Below are 20337 nucleotides of genomic sequence, written 5' to 3'. Positions count from 1 at the left end.
GTACTTCACTGGCGTCAGTTTCCCCTAGCTGGAATATTATCCCACTAAGTTCCACAATATGTCCCCAAAGGTTAATTTTAGTATTACGTTCTGATGGAAAGTCTAACCCCCAGGATCATACAGTAATCTTCACTGACATGAGGCACTACTTCCTCACATCGTTCAAACTGAACCACCCCAATCTGAAAATTTAATAATGGTGACCCTAATGACCTCATTTCATTGTCTCGCACCTCATGCAACCTTTAGCACATGGGTTTAATCGTTTCCAACCAAAGAGGTCCCAAATTGCCACTGACACATGCGCCCCTGTGTCTAACAAAACTTATGTTTTGTTCACTTCACAAAATATACCACAGTCCTTCTCTGTGTATGTATATTAATTGGAAGATCGCTTTTGGCAGGCTTGGGGTTCACTTTTGCATTTTTTGTCCACTTCCTTTTGTCTGTCCCCACAATTACTCCTACAATCCCACTGATGGTGTCAACCTACACAAGTCTTACCCCACTGAAGATACCTACATTTCTTCTGGACATGTCCCCATTGTTCCCACCTACAACATATCATATGGTTGAAAACACTCCTTGCTTGTCCCACACCCTGTTACTGTACTAATTTCTTCAAACTCGATAGCCAACCTGACAGCAGTGTATGAGCCTTTTGGGCTATCTGTCTGAATCCTTCTCAACATGCTGGATGACAAATCCCTGAGGAACACGTAAATGTTCAGCTTATGGAGTATCTTATGTGCCTCATCATTCTCCCCCAGCTCATATGTTTGCACATTAATCTCACATATTCTATCTGCAAAAACCTCAAATGTTTCATTATGCCTGTTTGTCATGCTACTTAACTACTCACGGAAAAATCAGGCTCTATTTCATTTTTTACCCCGTTCTAGAAGACCTTCCTTAAATACATCTGCATTCCACAACCTTTCCTCTCTGTACATGTGATGAATGCTTTTGTCTCCCCAATGAACTGTATTTTCGTTACTTGCAACAACTGACAATCCAACCAATCTCCCATCTTTGCCAATGACACCATGTCATCCAAGATATACATTATGTCTTCAGTTGACATGCTAGGAAAAGGAGTAATTAAGCTGGTGGTGGCTGAAGGTCAGCCTGTCTGACTACTGCTAATTTCTTAACTTTAATCGTAAGTTGCCCCAAATTACCAGCTCGCAGTTGTGCTATGTCATATCCTGCAGGACAAATTCTACATCCTGGACTCTGAAACTGTGGAACCTCTATCCTCAGTCCACAAGTAACTACTACACAGTATCACTCAGCATTAGCTCACATGCTCACAATTCCAACAGTTTGAACTTTATACTTAATCATACCATATGCCCTTACTGGTGACAACTAAAACACACTACTGCCATTGACTCAGTATATGGTGCAGTGTGCCCAAGCAAATTATACTGAGAACACTTAGGATTGCAAATACCATTCCCTTATACTGCCCCTAAAATGAAACATGTCAGCCAATTCTCAAGGCTGTATTTATGTGACCTTTAAGCTTCGCTGAATCTTGAGGTTAGACTCCATCTTCTCCACACACAAAAGTAGAAATAATCGGTTTGTTCACTCACCCCACAGTAATGACAATACGAGTTGCAGATGTGACTTTTTGCTGTGTGGAGGTCGACTCCTCAGACACCAACTGGAGTGCCTGAAGACTTCTGGTACCAATTGATGTGGACCCAGCTTGCAAGGCCACTTTTGTGCAGAGTTGCGTAGCAGTGGTGGCTCATGGTGAGGATGCAGGCCAATGGCAGCTCAGAGGAACAACACCAAAAATAAAATATTTTATTAGAACTTGTGCTACTGTACAAGTAGCAGTTCTGCAACATTGCCATTAGCCCTCTCATCAGATGAAGGGGATGGCACATATAAGCTGATGGGGCCAGCTGCATGCAAGGGTGCTAACTTTCCAAAAGTTCAATGATGACAAAATCGCGGATTGCGCGGAGCACGTCTCTGTAGCAGCGAAAGGGTTAATGCGGCCATAATGGCTTTACTTCATAAACTGCGTGCTTTCCCCGAAACGAAAGTCTGCGAACTATACTATGGTGCTGCTTCTTTTGGAACGTACAACTGGCAACGCAGAAATCTCCCGCGTCTGGGCGGGCATGCGCGAACTGCCAAGATAAAAGAATTGAATTATAGAAGACTACATTGAGATTGCCCCGGCTCAGTTGGAAACACAGCTGACATAGAAGCAACAAAAATGAGATCAAATTGGGCTTCAAATGTACTTGGATGATCCCACAGGCCCAGAAGCGTAATGTACCCAATACACACCCTCCTACAAAAATTAAAAATCCTGATCTCTAATACAAAATGTGTAACCCATCAGTAACTAACATAACTTTCCTTACAACAGGTAGTGTGTTGTAAAATCCCATGTAATATAAACAATGAGATTATCACTTACTATATTCAAAGTATTAAACAAAAATTAGTGACACTGATAGATGTTATTAAAAATCAAACACATGATAGTGAGCGACAGGTAATATTAATAATCCTAGGCCTATAGTTCTATCTGTTATTTTATTGATTTGTTCTTATAAAACCTCGTTGTACTCACCTTGATCTCTAGTGAAACTGGAACATGCAAAATACTTTCCGTGATGGGAGGTACTGATTATATCACTGGCATCGGTAGATCACTTTTGATACTGTGGAGACTGAGTTCACTAACTTTGTTTTGGGACATAGAATTCCACAGATCGTTCTTTATAAGTATGAGCTTCAGAAATAAGCGTTCAGATGAAGAAACAGCAACAGAAACGGTTAGAAACAGGTAAAATGTAGTGCATTAATCTGGAATGCTACAGAACACTTTGTTCAATTCTTTGTCGTAATAAATCCAAGGAAATACATTTTTCGATCCTTCGTGGTATGACCTGTGTGACTGTTCTTGACACTTCTTCCTAATGTATTACAGGAACTGGCAGAAGACACATTCTCAGGTTCCTTATTTTTTGGCTGAACCTGCTCTTCACTACTGTTAGTCTTACTTATATCCACCTCTAATGATGATGACAAACGTAAGACGAATTTATCCATAGCGACTAAAAAAGTACATATAAAAGCTATATTCAAGATTGTGCTTCAGATTGCCATATGCATCCAGTAATTGCGCAACGTTTGAAGACTGCGAACATTATTTCTCAGCGAAGAGCTTTTGCTCCACGCATCCTATCAATAGATCCGCATCTTTGTACTATCTAATAATGCGGCAACACTCCTTCAGTCCACAATATAAACTCCCCCGGTCCTTCAAAGGCATTATCTCAACAAACAAAATGATAACAATCCAGATTATTCGAAAGCAATTTCACTGAAATATTAAACCACACCGCTGTTATGTTAAAAAAAAATTGTTGAGGAAATCTGTAACAGTCGGCTTCCTCATGTCTCAGATTATTCTTTGTTATTGCTCAATATTGGCAAGCAGACCTTTTAAAACAATTTCTGATGAATGGAGTAATGCAGCGTGACACTTGTAACGAAACCTGAAAGCGAGCTGAAATGATGGGATTCCATTCACTGTATAGTGTGCCTCTTATTCTGGGGAATGCCTTTGACTTGGCCAAAGAAAGGCAAGAAACAATGGAGTGTGTTCCTTATTGCATTCCACAAAGACATCTGAAAAACACAGATATGTTTTACAAGTCAGAAATTTTAACTTCCATCTCAGTCTTTTAATAGTTCATTACTTTTTGATAAAGGCAAGTGAGAAATATTTATTTTATTTTGTTTTTATCAAACTAAAAATTTTGTGAGTGTGGCAGACTCACAAAATTATGTATGTGAGTGTAGTGTTCGAGCCCTGTCGCGCCCATGTAGTCGGCACACATTACTACATGGTACCTGAGTGGGCCAGCTGGTAGCCTGCTGGCCGACAGTGGCACTGATGCCCAAGAATACTGACCAAAGAAGCCCACTCAGGAATGCATGCCCCAGTAAGTGTGATGTTGCTGCTCACAGTAGGTGCCAGTGGCACAGAAGACCAACAGGATACGTGCATCAGATGACAGCCTCCAGTTGTGGATTTAGCCCCTGCTCATGGTACCAGAGTGCTCCTCTCCCCCGCCCCAAAGTAGGAGGACGAGGGCCAGTACTGCCCAAATTGTGATCTGCTGCCCCTCTAAGCAAGAGACAGACTGGTGCTGGAGTGTGCCTGCAGAGGCCCACCAGTTGAGAGGCACCATGTCAGGGAACACAGACTTGGTGCTAGAGGAGGGCGCAGTGGATGTAGAGGTGCACCCCTGAGGTGACTGTTGCTGTTTCAATTTCCTCCATTGCCTAGACTAGCCCTCTGGTCATGGTAGGTCCTGCTGGACTGCTGACATTTCTGCTAAAATTGACAGTTATTTATAAAGGTTAGCAGTTCTTTTGTTGTACCGATACTCATCTTCCAGTCACATTCACAGTAACATACCCTAGGGTGGTGATCTGGTAACTGCCTAGTGTGCCCTGCAATTGCCCCTTCTTTCTGCTACATCGCCAAGATTGAAGTTTTCGGCCTGGTTTACCTCACAAAATATAAGCTGCCCTACTGCTGCACCTGGCATGCTGAAACCTCAATGCCCACCGACAGTATATGGCTTTTGCAGCTGTTTGAGCTGAGCTGCTAGTTTCTACAGTAATACGCAAAAAGATTTGGCAGCCCTACATAAGAGTCGGTGGAGTAGGAGAATACTAATAGTGACCATGGCCATAGTATCAAGAATGACTTGATAAAGATAGCTCCAGCAGCAAGGTGTACAGATGCTGAGTTTGTTTCTGTATTGAGATACTACAATTGGCGCCAGTTGCACAGCACAGTTCAGCATGGAATTAGATCAACTGCTTCTGTCAGTTACTGGGTCGAACATAGGTTCAGTTTGTGTTGATGCTGTGGGCAGATGGAGTTTTACAAGACATGGCCTACATCTCAGGAGGAATGGGAAAAGGACAGGAAAATTGGCTGGATTGGTAACAGAATCTTTAAGGGAGAACACTAACACTCATGGGCATATCCACATCGTCACTTGGTTGAGGGGATCGCCTTTTTAAGATAAACTCGTATTCCAGGCTAGAAGTATCAAAAGAAGTAAATATAACTGAAAATTTAGAACCCAAAATATGTGAAGATAAAAAGATGGATAAAACAAACTTAGTTTATCAAACTATTTGTGGGTTGAAAAATAAAATCATCGATTTCTGATTTGTTTAGATGAACTGCAATCTGCAGATCATAGATTTAGGGAGTACAAATGTATACTGCAAACAGCTGTGTGTAGGTGTGCTCTGTGACTACACATCATGATATCACACGCTTTTTCACAACATGATATCACACGCTTTTTCACATCATGATATCACACGCTTTTTCAACCATGCTATGCACAACTGTGCATGGGATACAATTTTTGTTTGATGAGGATGACGCATTAATGTCTGTTGTAAATGTAACTGAGCCATGCTCGAAATTAGTAGTGCATAATGAAGTACAATTTTATAATACAACCTGGTGAAATGGTGGTCTTCAAAAGTTAAGATATTACTGAATAGTAGACACAGCAGGTCCAGAGATTTTTTTTTTTTTTCGGTCTTGTCTGAAGGATGACTCAAAATACTATACTGCTGTACTGTACCTGCATTTTCATAAAATGCGTAGCAACATAAAAGGCAGCTAATGAGACTTTAGAAAATATCAACGAATGATTAAAAGAAAACGGATTATCATTGAACCACTACAGTACATACAGTGTGGTACTTCTCACAGAACTCCAAATCTATAAAAATAAGTATCTCTAACAATAATAACATGAAGTAGAAAGTGTTGTGTTTTAGGAAATGTAGACAGATAAAACTGTCCATTGGTAAACCCAATAGCTAGAGTTAATAACCCACCTTGGTTCATCTAAAACATGATTACTGATTTAGAAGATTTAAATATGAAGATCCTAGTTTATTTTACATGTTTGTATTCACTAGTGACTTATGTGATCATTTTCTGGAGAAATTCAACTTGCAAGGATAGTATTTTCAGAATACAGAAGTGCATTATAAGAATCATATCTGGTGTTAATTCAAGAACACACTGCAGAAATGTCTTCAAAGAAATGGGTATTTTGACAACTGCATCATGATATGTATGTTCACTAGCTTAGCACCTGCTACTTTGCTTGCATAGACTGTATGGCCTGCAGAGATTTTATTTTTGTTTTTATTTAATCGTTTTTATTCTTAGCAGTTTGTGCTGGATGATGACGAGTCAGTCTGGTGTGACCCTATCTCACCCCCTCAGGAGTTGAATTTCCAAAAACAATGACATGCATATGCTTTATTTCTAACAGAGAAACCAAATACAAATTTTCATAGAAATAGCTTCAAAAATGTTTGCTCACTGAACTGTTTCCATAAAAGTTTTCATCCCGCATTTCACCTTCATAGGGTTTGAATTTCCAAAAAAAAAAAAAAAAAAAAAAAAAAAAAAAAAAAAAAAAAAAAAAGTGAAAAATATATTTTTTTACTTTTAACTGAAGCTAAATTTAAATTTCCAAAAACGCTGAAACACACATTTTTTTTAGAATGAGATTTTCTCTGTAGCAGAGTGTGCACTGATATGAAACTTCCTGGTAGATTAAAACTGTGTGCCAGACCCAGTTTTAATCTGCTAAGAAGTTTCACTTTTTTAAATTTGTATCTGAGAAGTCATATACCAATACTCACAGACGTATCTTTAAAAGTACTTCGGTAGTTCTTTAATAATGGTATACTTCCAATAAAGGATTTCACCCGGTTTCACCCCCATAGTGTTAAATTTCCAAAAATGGTGGAACATGTATTTCATTATTTCTAACGGAGAAACCAAATACCAATTTTCGTAGGTCTAGCTTCAAAATTGCCTTAATAGCAACATTTCTCAAAAACCCTATCCCCTGTTTCACCCCATAAGATTGAAATTTCGAAAAATTCCTTCCTAAACGATACCTACAATATAAGATCTGCACCTTCTCCAAATTTCAAGTTTTTATTCTCAGCGGTTTGTGCTGGGCGATGATGAGTCAATCAGCCAGTCAGTCACGACGTTCCCTTTTATATATCAGGATTTCCTGTCATTATCAACACAGTTATCTTCTCACAAAAAATCGTGAAAACCATTAATATAACTCCAGGACCAAAAACAATTTCTAGAAAGACATCAAGAAGCTAAAATTAGTACAGACAGCAGTCAGATATTAGGGTACACATACATTCAGCAACCTAGCTGAGCACAATAAATCTCATGTAGCTAAGAATGTTTGTACTGAAATAAGTAACTTTGTATTGGGCAACCGCTTGTACTACATTGAAGAGTATCTTCCAAAAACTCTAAACTTATTATTTTAGGTTAATGTTTATTTAGAATTTGCACTATAATACAGTACTTTTATGTCATTTCATAGTTTTGTACATGGAGGTAAGAATAATCTATTCTTACCTCCATGGTTTTATACTCAAATTAAGTGTATATCCTTGACTTCCTTCTATGTCCCAGAGACCACTCTTCATGGGATCCATGGAGTATGACTCAAGAAATGTAATGTAATTAACTAACTTAGTTATTACTTGGCGATACAACCAGTGAATTAAAAATCGACTGTTTAAACACACGCGCGCGCGCGCGCGCCCATGCACGCATGTACACGCACACAAACACACAATGACGTTTTCGATCAGAATGGTACTACACACAAGCTTCAGACGTAGACTGCCCTCCGTCACACACCGTTAGGTTGGCGGAGTATAAATGTGGATGTAGATAAATTCCTGTCTATTGAAGTAGAAGAACTACAAATATTGTCATGTTTCCTACGCTTTCTCAGAGTTGTCAATGAATGATACTTTTCCTGGTGTTAATGCGTGTTGACTATTTGTGTGTGTGTGTGTGTGTGTGTGTGTGTGTGTGTGTGTGTGTGTGTAAATTATCATAAATTTCAAGCCTTTTTCCACCAGTTCTCTTCAGGTGTCATGACCATGGTTCACAGTGATTTCGCAGCAAAAATATGAAACATTCTTTATCGATATCAGAATACTTACTGAACACACAAAAAGTACTCGCTCTGAACATTATTTTTATTACATTTGTGTTGAAGCAGATTAGGAGCTTTCACGTTTTTCCACAATTTTTCGAGTTTTCTTTGCTATCATAGCAATCCTGCTTAGCCCTATTCCACACACAAATGAAATAATAAGCTTCAGGAGACTATAATTATTTATTTTACTAATCATACGGAACTGCCACTTCAGAAGTTCCAAGGAATAAACTGCTGAAGTGCACTGTGTGCACTTGACTTGAGTGATGGCAATTCCCACACAGCTCTGGGGACGCATGGGAAATTGTAGGTTATTCATTGGTCTGTCCTGGAATATCTCGCAGGAATCAATGTCTTCCACCTCTGACACGGCTTTAATGCTGGAGGAGCTGGGCTGTTATCTCATGTCGTCACCTCTTCTTGCCTTTGTGACTGCAAGGGCGCCATCTCCTTTTGTTGTTTGTGCTCTATGTCGTCATCTGGCAACAGCATGAGTACTGGTTTCACATTGTCCATTGAGGCAATTTGCTGTTTTCCATTGCTCTCTATCTGAATTGTACGTTTGCCTCTTGTTAATACTTCACATGGACTGGAGTAAAATTGCTCCAACAATGGTCCCACTGCATCCATCTGCAACCATACATGAGAGCAAGAACCTTGTTCTTCGTGTATGGACTGTTTGCCTATGTCATGTTGAGAACCGTGTGTTGGGCAGAGCTTGACCATACACTTGCATACGTATTGCGTGTTGCTTATCATTCCTTCCTGTGATGCAGCAAAAACTCCACCAGCAGTTGTAGTACTTTCCCGCAAACTAATTCTGCCATGGAAGCTTCCAACTCTGTTTTACAAGCTGTCCAGAGGCCTAACAACACTAACAGCAATGCCAAAGTCCAGTTGTCGATGTGGCAAATCGTGGTCTATGCCACCTATCGACCATGCCATTACTCACCAGGTGGTGGTGTGAGAATCTGCACTGTTTGGCTAGTTCCAAAAATAATGTCGATTCATACTGGTGGTCTTGGTCTGTGGTCACATGCAAAGGACATCTGAACTGCATGATCCATGTAGATAAGAATGCTTGTGCCAATGTTTCTGCTACTGTATCTGCAAGTGGCAGCGTTTTGACCATCACATATACTGATCCATGGTCATCAATAAATAACAGTACCCCTCTGAAAGCCTTAGTGGTCCCACAATGTCCAGGTGGACATGGGTGAATCTTTCTGTACTCTACATGAACTCTCCTACTCGTTTTTGAATGTGATAACTGACCTCATATTCCTGGCATGCCAAGCACAAATTAGCTCACCTACAGCAAACCCTCTTAATGCATTGCCACACAAAGGGATCCATTGTAAGTTTCACATTGTGTTTTGCACTTGGGTGGGCCAGTCCATGAAAATTATGAAAGGCAGGCTTCCATATTTCCTGAGGAATGAAATGTCTAGGTTTGCCTCATGTTATGCCGCACCAAATGCTGACCTTTTGCCCATGCTAGCCATAGTTGCCGAAGCTGCTGTTTGGTAGTGTCATACTGCCAGAACTGTCAATAGTTGTTGGTCTGTGGCCTGTGCTGCTGCCAATTCTTCATAAGTGGTGGTCTTGAAAATCGTTTTTGCTCAGCCCCCTTTTATATAACACAAGTCTGTTGTGAATTGGCTAAGGAATTCCAACTGTGGGAATTGTCATGGAGAACAGCTGTCCTACAATTTACTGAATGCGAACGTTATCTATTTGTGGTCGGTATAAATTGTGAAAGTCGTAGCTTCTATGCAAGTACGAAATTATTTCACAGCTTGATGAATTGTTGGGGGTTCCCTGTCACACACACTCCACTTCATCTGTGCTTCCATGAGTTTGTGTGATAAAAAAACCCAAAGGTTAGTAATGTTTATTCGGTTATTGATGGAGTGCTGCCCCTAATGTTTATTGGCTAGCATCGTCCACTATAGACAATGGTGTGTCTGGTATTGGGTGTGCCAGCAGAAACAACTTTTGTAAATCTGTCTTCACTTGTTCATACGATTTCAGTGGACCACTATAAGAGCCATTGGCCACTTGTACTCTTTTTCTCCCTGTGTTACTGTCAACAGTTCTTGGATCTCAGTTGCTCTTGGCAAGTGGTGCCAGTAAACATTTACCACCCCTAAACATCTTCTATGCTGTCGATAATCAGCTGGTCGTCGGCCGCGGCGGTCTAGCGGTTCTAGGCGCGCAGTCGGGAACCGCGCGACTGCTACGGTCGCAGGTTCGAATCCTGCCTCGGGCATGGATGTGTGTGATGTCCTTAGGTTACTTCGGTTTAAGTAGTTCTAAGTTCTAGGGGACTGATGACCACAGATGTTGAGTCCCATAGTGCTCAGAGCCATTTGAACCAATCAGCTGGTCAGCTGATTGCGGTACTTCTTCAATTACAGCTGTCTTACCACTAAGAGGGCGTATTCCATTTACCGCCATAACCTAAATGGTTCTATGACACCTGTCTTCAATATGTCTGTCAGATCGACATAACAAACCTGCTTAAAGCAAACCCTCAAATTCAGTCTTGGCTGCTACAAAACTATCTTGAGCTAATCTCTGAGGTTGTTGCAATACCAGCTGACCAGGTATAATACAAATGTGCTGCACTGTGTTGTGCAACACGTTTGGTATAGATGCCACTGAACTGCCTTTTTGCCCTGTGCGATTCCACTATGCATGCAGTCCACGGTGAGTCACGTGCTCCATCTAACCTTACCCATGACTACTTCGCAGTCTTTCTTAATCTGTGCCTTCCTGATATTTACTTCCATCTTCATGTAGCACAAATAATCTGTACCTGATATGGACTCTGAAAGCTCTACCAGCAATAAATTCCACTTGTAGTTATGTCGAAACCCCAACTCTAAATCCAAATTACAACCTCCTTAAGTATTTGTTGGTGATTTATTTGCTGCTGTTAGCTGCATTCACAGAGATGTGCTTGAGGTCTGACAGTCCCTGAGTGGCAGTGCACTAAAGTGTCGTCCTGAGTCCATTACATAACTTTGTCAACAGCTGTTATTAACTCCTGGAATCCTGTTCTTCGCAAATTACCACTGCTGCCTTGTTCATACCAGGCAACTATAAGAACCATATGTGTCTCAGCACCGTGTTTGGCAAGTCAGTTTTTCTGACCATACCCCGCAGGTGCCGCCAGTACTCGGAAGGCGTCCTGTCTCCCATTTGTTTACTCTTCACATTTGCTGCATACGTTTACACATTCTGTTGATTCATATATTTTTAAACATGTCTATTTGTGATCCGTCAGGGGGCTGAGTATGATATCCATGCCAACTGCAGCCGCTCTGGCATCTAACGAATTCACAGCCATGACAAACTTTGTGCGTTCAATCGCTACCTCGTTTTGGTCGAATGTATCGCAAACCATAGCTGTGGTTTGTCTGGCAGAAACTGTAATGTGCACATTCTCATGTGCAGCTTGCCTGTCGATGCACATCTGCTGTCAACTATCGAATGCGGAGTCATTGCTGAAGTATTTTGCTCGTCCATTGCCAATTATAGTTCCTCGATTTGTCTCTGGATATTGTCGTGAAGGGCTGTTAAGTGTTTCTCCGTGCACTTCCGTGTGGTCACTTGCCTGATGATATCCACTGCATATGCGTATCTGTTTATACGTTTCTGTTTGTTTGTGGAGTCACCACTTTATAGCGAATAGCGATCCTGCTTTGTTTTTTCCACCATGAGAACTGGAAGTACGCACGAAACGACCAGAACGGTGAATCCCTGATGAGCTGGAGTGAGGAGACTAACACCCACCTGATTTTCGACGCCAAGGACCGCGGAACATTTCGATCAGCAGCATGGAGACGAGATTATAACCCTGATTTATGTTTTGTCACTAAAAACAAAAACAACCAACCGCTAGCCGCACCTCGTGAAGTCCTGTCTGATTTCCCACATAGCCAGCATCGCCCTGTTATCTTAAAAGTCGGAATTAACATCCCAATCATAAAATCCTTTCCTCGCTCACGATGGAATTTCCAGAAGGCAGACTGGGCCACCTTTGCAGATAACCTTGACAAGTGTCTAGGTTGGATACCCCCGACTAGGGACAACTATGACAGATTTGTGGGAGCAGTCATCGCCACGGCTAAGAGGAATGTACCCAGAGGCTACCGGAAAGAGTACATCCCTGGCTGGAATGAGAGATGCGAAGACCTGTACCAGGAATTTACCGAAACCAACAACCAAGAAATCACGGACGAACTGTTGCACAGCTCGACGGGAAAAATGGATGGACACCGTGGAGAATCTAGACTTCACTAAATCCAGTAGGCAAGCATGGACCCTACTTCGTAACCTGGGAGGCAGTAAACGTAAAATAAGACACCCACCCGATAACCCACAATAATGTGGCCGCACACATAGTTAGAACCTCAAGAGCACCAAGGGACAGAACACACACCACGACCGTCAAACGTGAATTAAGATCCTTAAAACAAAGGGCATCGCCTACCTCCGAATTTTCCCAACCTATCACAGCGGAAGAAGTTGCAGCAGCCTTGTCAAAAATCAAAAGTGGCAAGGCTCCCGGCTTCGATGGCATCCACTCGGAATTCCTACTTCACTGTGGAAAATATACTAGAACATGGCTCGCAAACTTCTTAACAGATATTTTAGAATTGGGTAATATCCCACACCAGCTTAAACGAGCAAAGATTATAGCAATACTAAAGCCAGGCAAACCTAATGACATGCCCCAAAACTACCGCCCTATCGCTCTGCTGAACTGTGTCTATAAGCTGTTGGAACGTATCATCTACAACAGAATAAGCGGAAAAATTCTTGAAGTGGAACCGATTGAACAGGCAGGTTTTCTACCCAACCGCAGTTGCACCGACCAGATCCTCTCCCTAGCAACTCATATAGAGGCGAGCTTTCAGAAAAAACTCAAAACATCAGTAGCCTTTATTGACCTATCAGCCGCTTATGATACCGTTTGGCGACAAGGCCTGATATTTAAGTTGCTGCGGGTCATACCATGTAATAAGCTCGCCAACCTCATTGATAACATGCTCACAGATAGAAGTTTCAGAGTCATAATGGGCGACTTAAAAAGTGACCAAATGAAGCTCAACAATGGTTTACCACAAGGCTCCGTTCTGGCGCCATTGATGTTTAACCTCTACATATCTGACTTACCTGAAACCACTTCTCAAAAATTCGGATATGCCGACGACTGGGCAATAGCTGCAAGAGGCAGATCAATGGAGGCAACGGAAAACAGATTAACTGCGGATCTAACAAAGCTGGGAGATTACTTCCGAAGGTGGAGATTACGGCCAAACGCGACAAAACTGGAGGTGACATGCTTTCACCTCGACAATGCCCAAGCAAAAAGAAAGCTCAACGTTCATTTCGAAAACTGGCAGCTAAACCATAATAATTACCCCAGATATCTAGGCGTCACCTTTGACAGAACCCTAACATTCAAGGAACACCTACGTAATACAGCCGCAAAACTTAAAATTCGAAATAATATCATACAGAAGCTATGTGGGACCACGTGGGGCTCTTCCGCGGTTGTACTGAGATCTTCGGCTCTGGGACTTGTCTACACAACAGCAGAATATGCCGCACCGGTATGGCTAAACAGTAAACACACAGGCTTGATCGATGCTCAACTAAACTACACAATGAGGATGATATCAGGAACAATAAAGCCAACGCCTTTACACTGGCTACCTATACTGAGTAACATTCCCCCACCGGACCTGCGCAGAGAGAACGCTCTCTTACGCGAGTACGGAAAAGTGCTGAACAACGAGAAACTGCCAATCCATAAGGATGTTCCTGCCCTGGAGATGAACAGATTGCGCTCAAGACACCCCTCTTTAAAAAAGGCAAAAAATACGCATCTTCTCAACCTGGATTATGGCAACCTCTGGAAAATGCGGTGGAGAGAATCTGTGCCCAAAGCCTGCAGAATATGCCATGCATCAATGTCCAACCACCAGGATTCAATTTGCCAAGGAAAACTTGGACGACCCTGAATCGAATTCGGACAAATAACGGCAGATGTGCAGACGGCCTCCACAGGTGGGGTAAAATCACCACCCCGAGATGTGACTGCGGTGCGGACCGGCAGACGATTCGTCACATCGTGGAAGATTGCCCTCTGAGACGTTTTGCGGGAGACCCCAATGAGTTTCTGACCGCGACTGAAAGTGCAATAGACTATGTCACAAATCTGGATGTTTGTTTGTGAACTTTTGTTTGTTATATACACTATTTTTTAAACACTTTTATATCTACAATTGTATGTTACACACTGTGACTACTCTTTATTTCTGTGTCTTATGATTTTTATGTCTTTTCTGTATGATGTGTTATATGCCATAAGCTAAATAAATAAATAAATATCCACATAAAGATAAAATAATAACCTTCCGGAGCCTATTAATTATTTATTTGTCTAATCGCAAAGCATGAGATTCAATAAACAAAATAAATAACCCAACTCTCAAATGATAATGTAAATGTCACTTCAGACGTTCCAAGAATTAAACTGTCTACGTGCACTGTATGCATTTTATCTGTACTTGCGTAGCGACGACGCCGGCACACTGATATCATGTATGTCTGTGCTCTGGCACTGTATCTATGATGTCATGAGGGATCTCTTTGCTTTGAAGTGTTGATGATCGCTTGTTTGTGTTAACAAGAGTTGTAAATGAAATTTAGTGGAGTGTGCAAATAGGCAAATAAGCATCAATACACAATGTCGAAAAGAAACTCAAGAGGAGAAGTAACGAAAGGTTGTTACACTGTCGCATATTTTTGCGATATTTGTGCAATTATATGAGAAATTTTCTTGTGGGGTTAGGTTAAGTGACTATGGAAGTAGTAGTACAAAATACCCGCATTGCTGGCAAGTCGTATCCGTTCTGCAGGTTGTTCGGAATGGAAGGTTCTGACTGATATCTAGCTGTTACCAGTGTTAATCAGTTGAAACATCACGTTAACTTTATTGCATTGTAAGCCAAAAAATTTGCACCATTGTCCTGTAAGTACGACTCCCGCATAGCATTTACCTCTTGTAGTTATTCCTTAGAAAAATAAATAACTGAAATAAAAAAGAAAAAACTTAAAGAGGGGAAGCATTGATTCCTTATTTTAGATTGCGGTTAAAGCTGTGTTAGTTGAAGAGATGGTAGAGACAACATGATTCTGACATATCCAGACCTTACCTTCTGTAATCAGATGCCTGACATTGTTCGGTTTAAATTCAGACATAAATACATTTCAAATGATTCTTGTTCTGTGCACAAAGAAAAAAGTTATTTCTAGAGAATAATTTTTGCGTTACAAAAATTGTTGCTATCTGCAGAATAGAAACTTTATTATTGAGGATTAGTCATGTACCAAAGTTAGTTGTGTGAGTGATCCTGGGTGAAGCGACCGTAACATACTGTGTTTCAGTGAGACTTCAGTCAGTTACCTCCCTATCCGTACCATCTGCTTTGCCATAAGCTCAAGTTTTATGCCCTAAAGTGTTTGTTGACTACATGACAACATGAAATGAATTTTTGCCTTCAGTGTCGGTAACCATTTTAAGCCTAGCAAGTTACTGAGTTGTATGTGTGTACTTCTCTTTGTTCGAGATGTGTATAAAGATGCTTAATGTGATCACCAGAGTTTACCATTAATTTATTTTTAACACATTTTTATAAGTTAGTATACTTTTAACCTTTGTGTCTTGGCAACTTGAAACTTCCTAGCAGATTAAAACAGTGTGCTGGGTTGGACCCCATACCCAGAACCTTGCCTTGTACAGGCATTGCTTTAGTGTGAACTGAACTGATCAAAAATATGCACACACTGCTGCGGAGTGAAAGCGTCATTCTGCTGACGTGACTCCTCTTGTACAATATAATTTTTTTTGTGCGATACTGCTGCGTCTTTAGACAGCGTAAATAAAGTTTCAAATATATTATGAGTTGTGTATTCAGTTTGCTTAAAATTATATCCTGATGTGTAATTAATTACATCAAATTGTTCTAAAATAGTTCTATTAGGAATGTATAATGTGTGTGTTACATTAGGCCTAATGGCTTGAATGTGGATGCAGGGAGTTAGTCATAGGTTGAAAGTAGATTTGTACACACATTCCAAATTTGTCCCAAAAATTGGTGGATGATTTTGTTGTTCACAGTGAGTTAAGATAAAATGTGCTAAATATCCTGGCCAAGGAAAATGCATTTCTGAAAGAAAAATTGTATCACTCTATTTTGAAGCCAATTGAGGTGCAATCTCCACAGTTCGTGTTTGCCCTTCTGTATTTCGTCTCAAGAGAAGAAAGTAATGAGAACTGTAAATATTGATACAGTAAAAGCTCAGTTTTGTATTTGGTTGGAATATATCATGATTGCCTGCCAATTGAGGTGCAATCTCCACAGTTCGTGTTTGCCCTTCTGTATTTCGTCTCAAGAGAAGAAAGTAATGAGAACTGTAAATATTGATACAGTAAAAGCTCAGTTTTGTATTTGGTTGGAATATATCATGATTGCCTGCTCCAAAGAATGGCACGATATTACTACCATTGTTATCTATATGATTGACTTGGTAGTGCTGTAATAGTTGCTGGAGTGTTGTTAGTTTGTGTGGTGATGGAAGCAGGAAACTAAGATGTTAAGTTTGGTATCTATTCCAGTTTAAAAAAATGCAAACATAGATTTTTATGGTAACCTTCACTTACAAGATGTATCAATCATCTGTTGTGCCATGTACACATACTACAAAAATTGTGGAATTTTATATGTGCTCAGCAATGATCTGAAACAATTGCCTGTCTTGGCTTGGTGGTCAGATACCTATAAATTTTCTTTCCTTAATATGGGGTTAAGGTCAATACCACTCTAATGTGTTTCAGTAACCGTGATTAGAGATGCATAATTTGTTTTTCCCTGCAGCATGAGAAATGGTTAGTTGTTTGAGAAAAGAGGTAACATATATATTGAAAAGTTTTTAATAAATTGTTATAGATTTTCCTGTTACCTTTTGTTATTTCTGATGAATATAGTCATTGTTGCGGAAGTAGTAGTATTGCCACACATACATTTTGTAAGTAGTATAAGAGATGTGTTGAATATTACTAAATGTCACCTTCTGCTAAGGTTTTAAGTCATAGGTTATTGTGGGTTGTGTATAAGGCTAATTGCTTCATCATCTCAACTTTGCCAGTGTTTCACCTTGCTCAGGGTCGCCCCAGAACGGACCAGAGTCATTGCCAGACCAGAAAGAAGATGAGAAGGATAAGTCAGATGATGACAGCTCAAAGAAGAAAAAGTTTTCTATGGGTTTTGGAAAGCCAAGTGAAAAGGGCAATGATGAGACAGCAAAGAAAGGAATTCAAATCAAACTTGGGATGAACCAGGTATGTAGTGTCTTGACACTGTGAAGGTGTTTATGACTGGGTCTTAGCTGCTTGTAAATTATTGGGGTTGTATAGTCATGGTCCAAGAAACTTTTCTGTTCCTCATGTTTCACACAGATAGATAACAATGGTAGTAATATCGCACCATTCTTTGGAGCAGGGAATCATTATATATTTCAGTGCAGCTCTGGTTGAAATGTTATGAACAGAAAAGTTTCAAGGATAACAACCATACAATTTGGGAAATTTACCAACAGTTAGGTACTGAGTGCAAGTGTTCATTAAGAAAATTGATGTAGATATCAGTGTTCTTGTTTCATAGTTCCATGTTTGCATAGGTCATCTCATCGAGAGTAATAGTGTTTATCACATGTTACGATTTAACTTTTTGTGTGTCGCATTCCCCATTAGTAGTGTTCCGTACCTTAATCAGTAAAAGCAGAAAAATTCTATGACCACTCGGTTGGCCATCTTTAAAAGCCCCTTTTCCTCAGTAGTGGACTTTGTTATCAAGTTGAAATTTGTCAAATCCTAATGTCTGATATTCCTTGGTGATGTAAAAAAAAATTAAGCTTGTAATTCAATGCAATCAAGATACAGCCCTCGGTGTCACATATTTTAATACTTGCAATCACTCGTCAAAGTCTGTAGATGAATTTGTCAATGAACATAATTAAGTTTGCACGGAACCCTCAGAGCACGAGTCCTGCTGGCACTTGTCTACTTTTTAATTTCATGATGTTCACTCTTTGTATGCTACAATTATAGTTTTATGATTTTTATAATTTTATAACTGTACTTTTACAGTGTACAGTGGTTAACCCTCTGCACTCTGTAATGCATTCTTATTTAAATTGCTGCCATGTGGGCAGTGATTTCACCACAGAGAATTGCAAAAGTCTTTGTGGAAACAGTAAAGTCACTAACCAACAGTTAGGATAGGCATTAAAAAAAGTGCACTGTCATTCAGATATATTGGCAGAACCATTACAGTACAAAACTTGTCATGCGTGATATTTTTTAAACTCTTCTGGGTGGACTGTCTCCATTGTCATTTCACTCCAGTTGTTTGCAAATGAATCATTGTCATTGTCAAAATCATTAGTTGCTCTCATTTTCATATAGACATTTCTCTAAAAGCTCTCCAACCCCTTCCTCAGAAAGGACTGTGCTTGAATAGCAAATGTCCATTCAACAGAAAAGCTTTTGCACACATGTAGAAAGCATCACTTGAGCGAATTCAGCTTGCCCTTTTCTCACATGACATCGTGAGAACTGTGGATGAAGGACAACAGACAGATTCCATATTTCTATGTTTACAAAAAGCTTTTGACTTGATGATGACCGAGCGAGGTGGCGCAGTGGTTAGCACACTGGACTCGCATTCGGGAGGACAACAGTTCAATCCCGTCTCCAGCCATCCTGATTTAGGTTTTCCGTGATTTCCATAAATCGTTTCAGGCAAATGTCGGGATGGTCCGTTTGAAAGGGCACGGCCGATTTCCTTCCCAATCCTTCCCTAACCCGAGCTTGCGCTCCGTCTCTAATGACCTCGTTGTCGACGGGACGTTAAACACTAACCACCACCACCACCACTTGATGATGGCTCACAGCAGACTGTTAACGAAGGTATGAACATACGGAATATGTTCCCAGATGTGAGTGTGGTCAAGACTTCTTAAGTAATAGAACTCAGTACGTGGTCCTCAATGGCGAGTGTTCATCAGGGACAAGGGTATCACCAGGAGTGCCCCAGGGAAGAGTGATAGGATCACTTTTATTCTTTGTGTACTTAAATGACCTGAGGGACAGGGTCAGCAGCAATTGAGGGCTTTTTGCTGATGATGCTGCAGTTACTAGAAGATTTCATCATTGAATGACTTTAGAAATACACAATATGACTTAGATAAAATGTCTGCATGGTAGGATGATTGGCAGCTTGATCTAAAAGTAGAAAAATGCAAATTAATGCAGATGAGAGGAAAAACAAAAGTGCAATGTTCGTATAAAGCGTTAGAAGGGGGCAGCTTGACACTGCCACTTTGATTAAATATCTAGACGTAACATTGTGAAGTGTGTGAAACAAAATGACCACGTCAGGTTTGCAGTAGTGAAGGTGAATGTTGAACACCATGTTCTGGGGAGAATTTTGGTAAAGGAGATGGTGTATAGAATGCTAATGCAATGCATTCTTGAGTACTGTTCGAATGTTGGGGACCCCACCAGGTCAGATTTAATGAAGACATAGGCGAATTTCAGAGGTGGGGTGATAGATTTGCTACTGGTAGGTTCAACGAATATGCAAGTATTATGGAGATGCTCTTTGGAATCGTATGGGAATCCCTGGGGGGGAAGACGATGCCCTTTCCACACAGTAGTATTGCACAAATTTAGTGAACTGGAATGTGAGGCCGACTGCAGAATGATTCTACTACCGTCAACATACATTTTGCATGAGTAGCGTGAAGATATGATGTGAGAAATTAGGGGATGTACGAAGACTTTTAAACAGTCGTATTTCACTTACTCTATTTGTGATTGGAGCAAGAGAGAAAATGACTAGTGGTATGAGGTACGCTCCATCACGCACTGTAAGGTGCTTAATAAAGTATGGATGTAGATCTAACAGAACTAGCCCTTTTGGCACCTATTGAATGTAACAAGAACAACCTTTCTCTTTATGGAACTGCTGCAGTGCGACATTGAGTTAACAGAGGCTTTCCTAGATAACAGTACTATGCAGCATTGCGGCCTAGTACAGGCAGATTTGAGAATGAAGCATGTGAGTGCCAGAAAAGTATTGTTAGGCTCAACATCAGAGTACAAAAA

At 40.5% G+C, this 20337-nt stretch overlaps 1 protein-coding gene across 1 annotated transcript in view; it reads left to right on the top strand.

Annotated features, from left to right (window-relative positions):
• The window catches only part of LOC124591878 (PEST proteolytic signal-containing nuclear protein-like), a 66864-nt gene that overhangs the window by 33464 nt on the left and 13063 nt on the right, over nucleotides 1-20337 (top strand). Inside the window, exon 2 of the mRNA XM_047131777.1 lies at nucleotides 17316-17508. Within this exon, the coding sequence (XP_046987733.1) occupies nucleotides 17316-17508 (193 nt within the window). The remainder of the gene's footprint in view (nucleotides 1-17315; nucleotides 17509-20337) is intronic.

Source organism: Schistocerca americana, chromosome 2, assembly GCF_021461395.2.
Source record: "Schistocerca americana isolate TAMUIC-IGC-003095 chromosome 2, iqSchAmer2.1, whole genome shotgun sequence".
NCBI classification, from domain to species: domain Eukaryota; kingdom Metazoa; phylum Arthropoda; class Insecta; order Orthoptera; family Acrididae; genus Schistocerca; species Schistocerca americana.
This window is presented reverse-complemented; position numbering and strand designations above follow the sequence as displayed.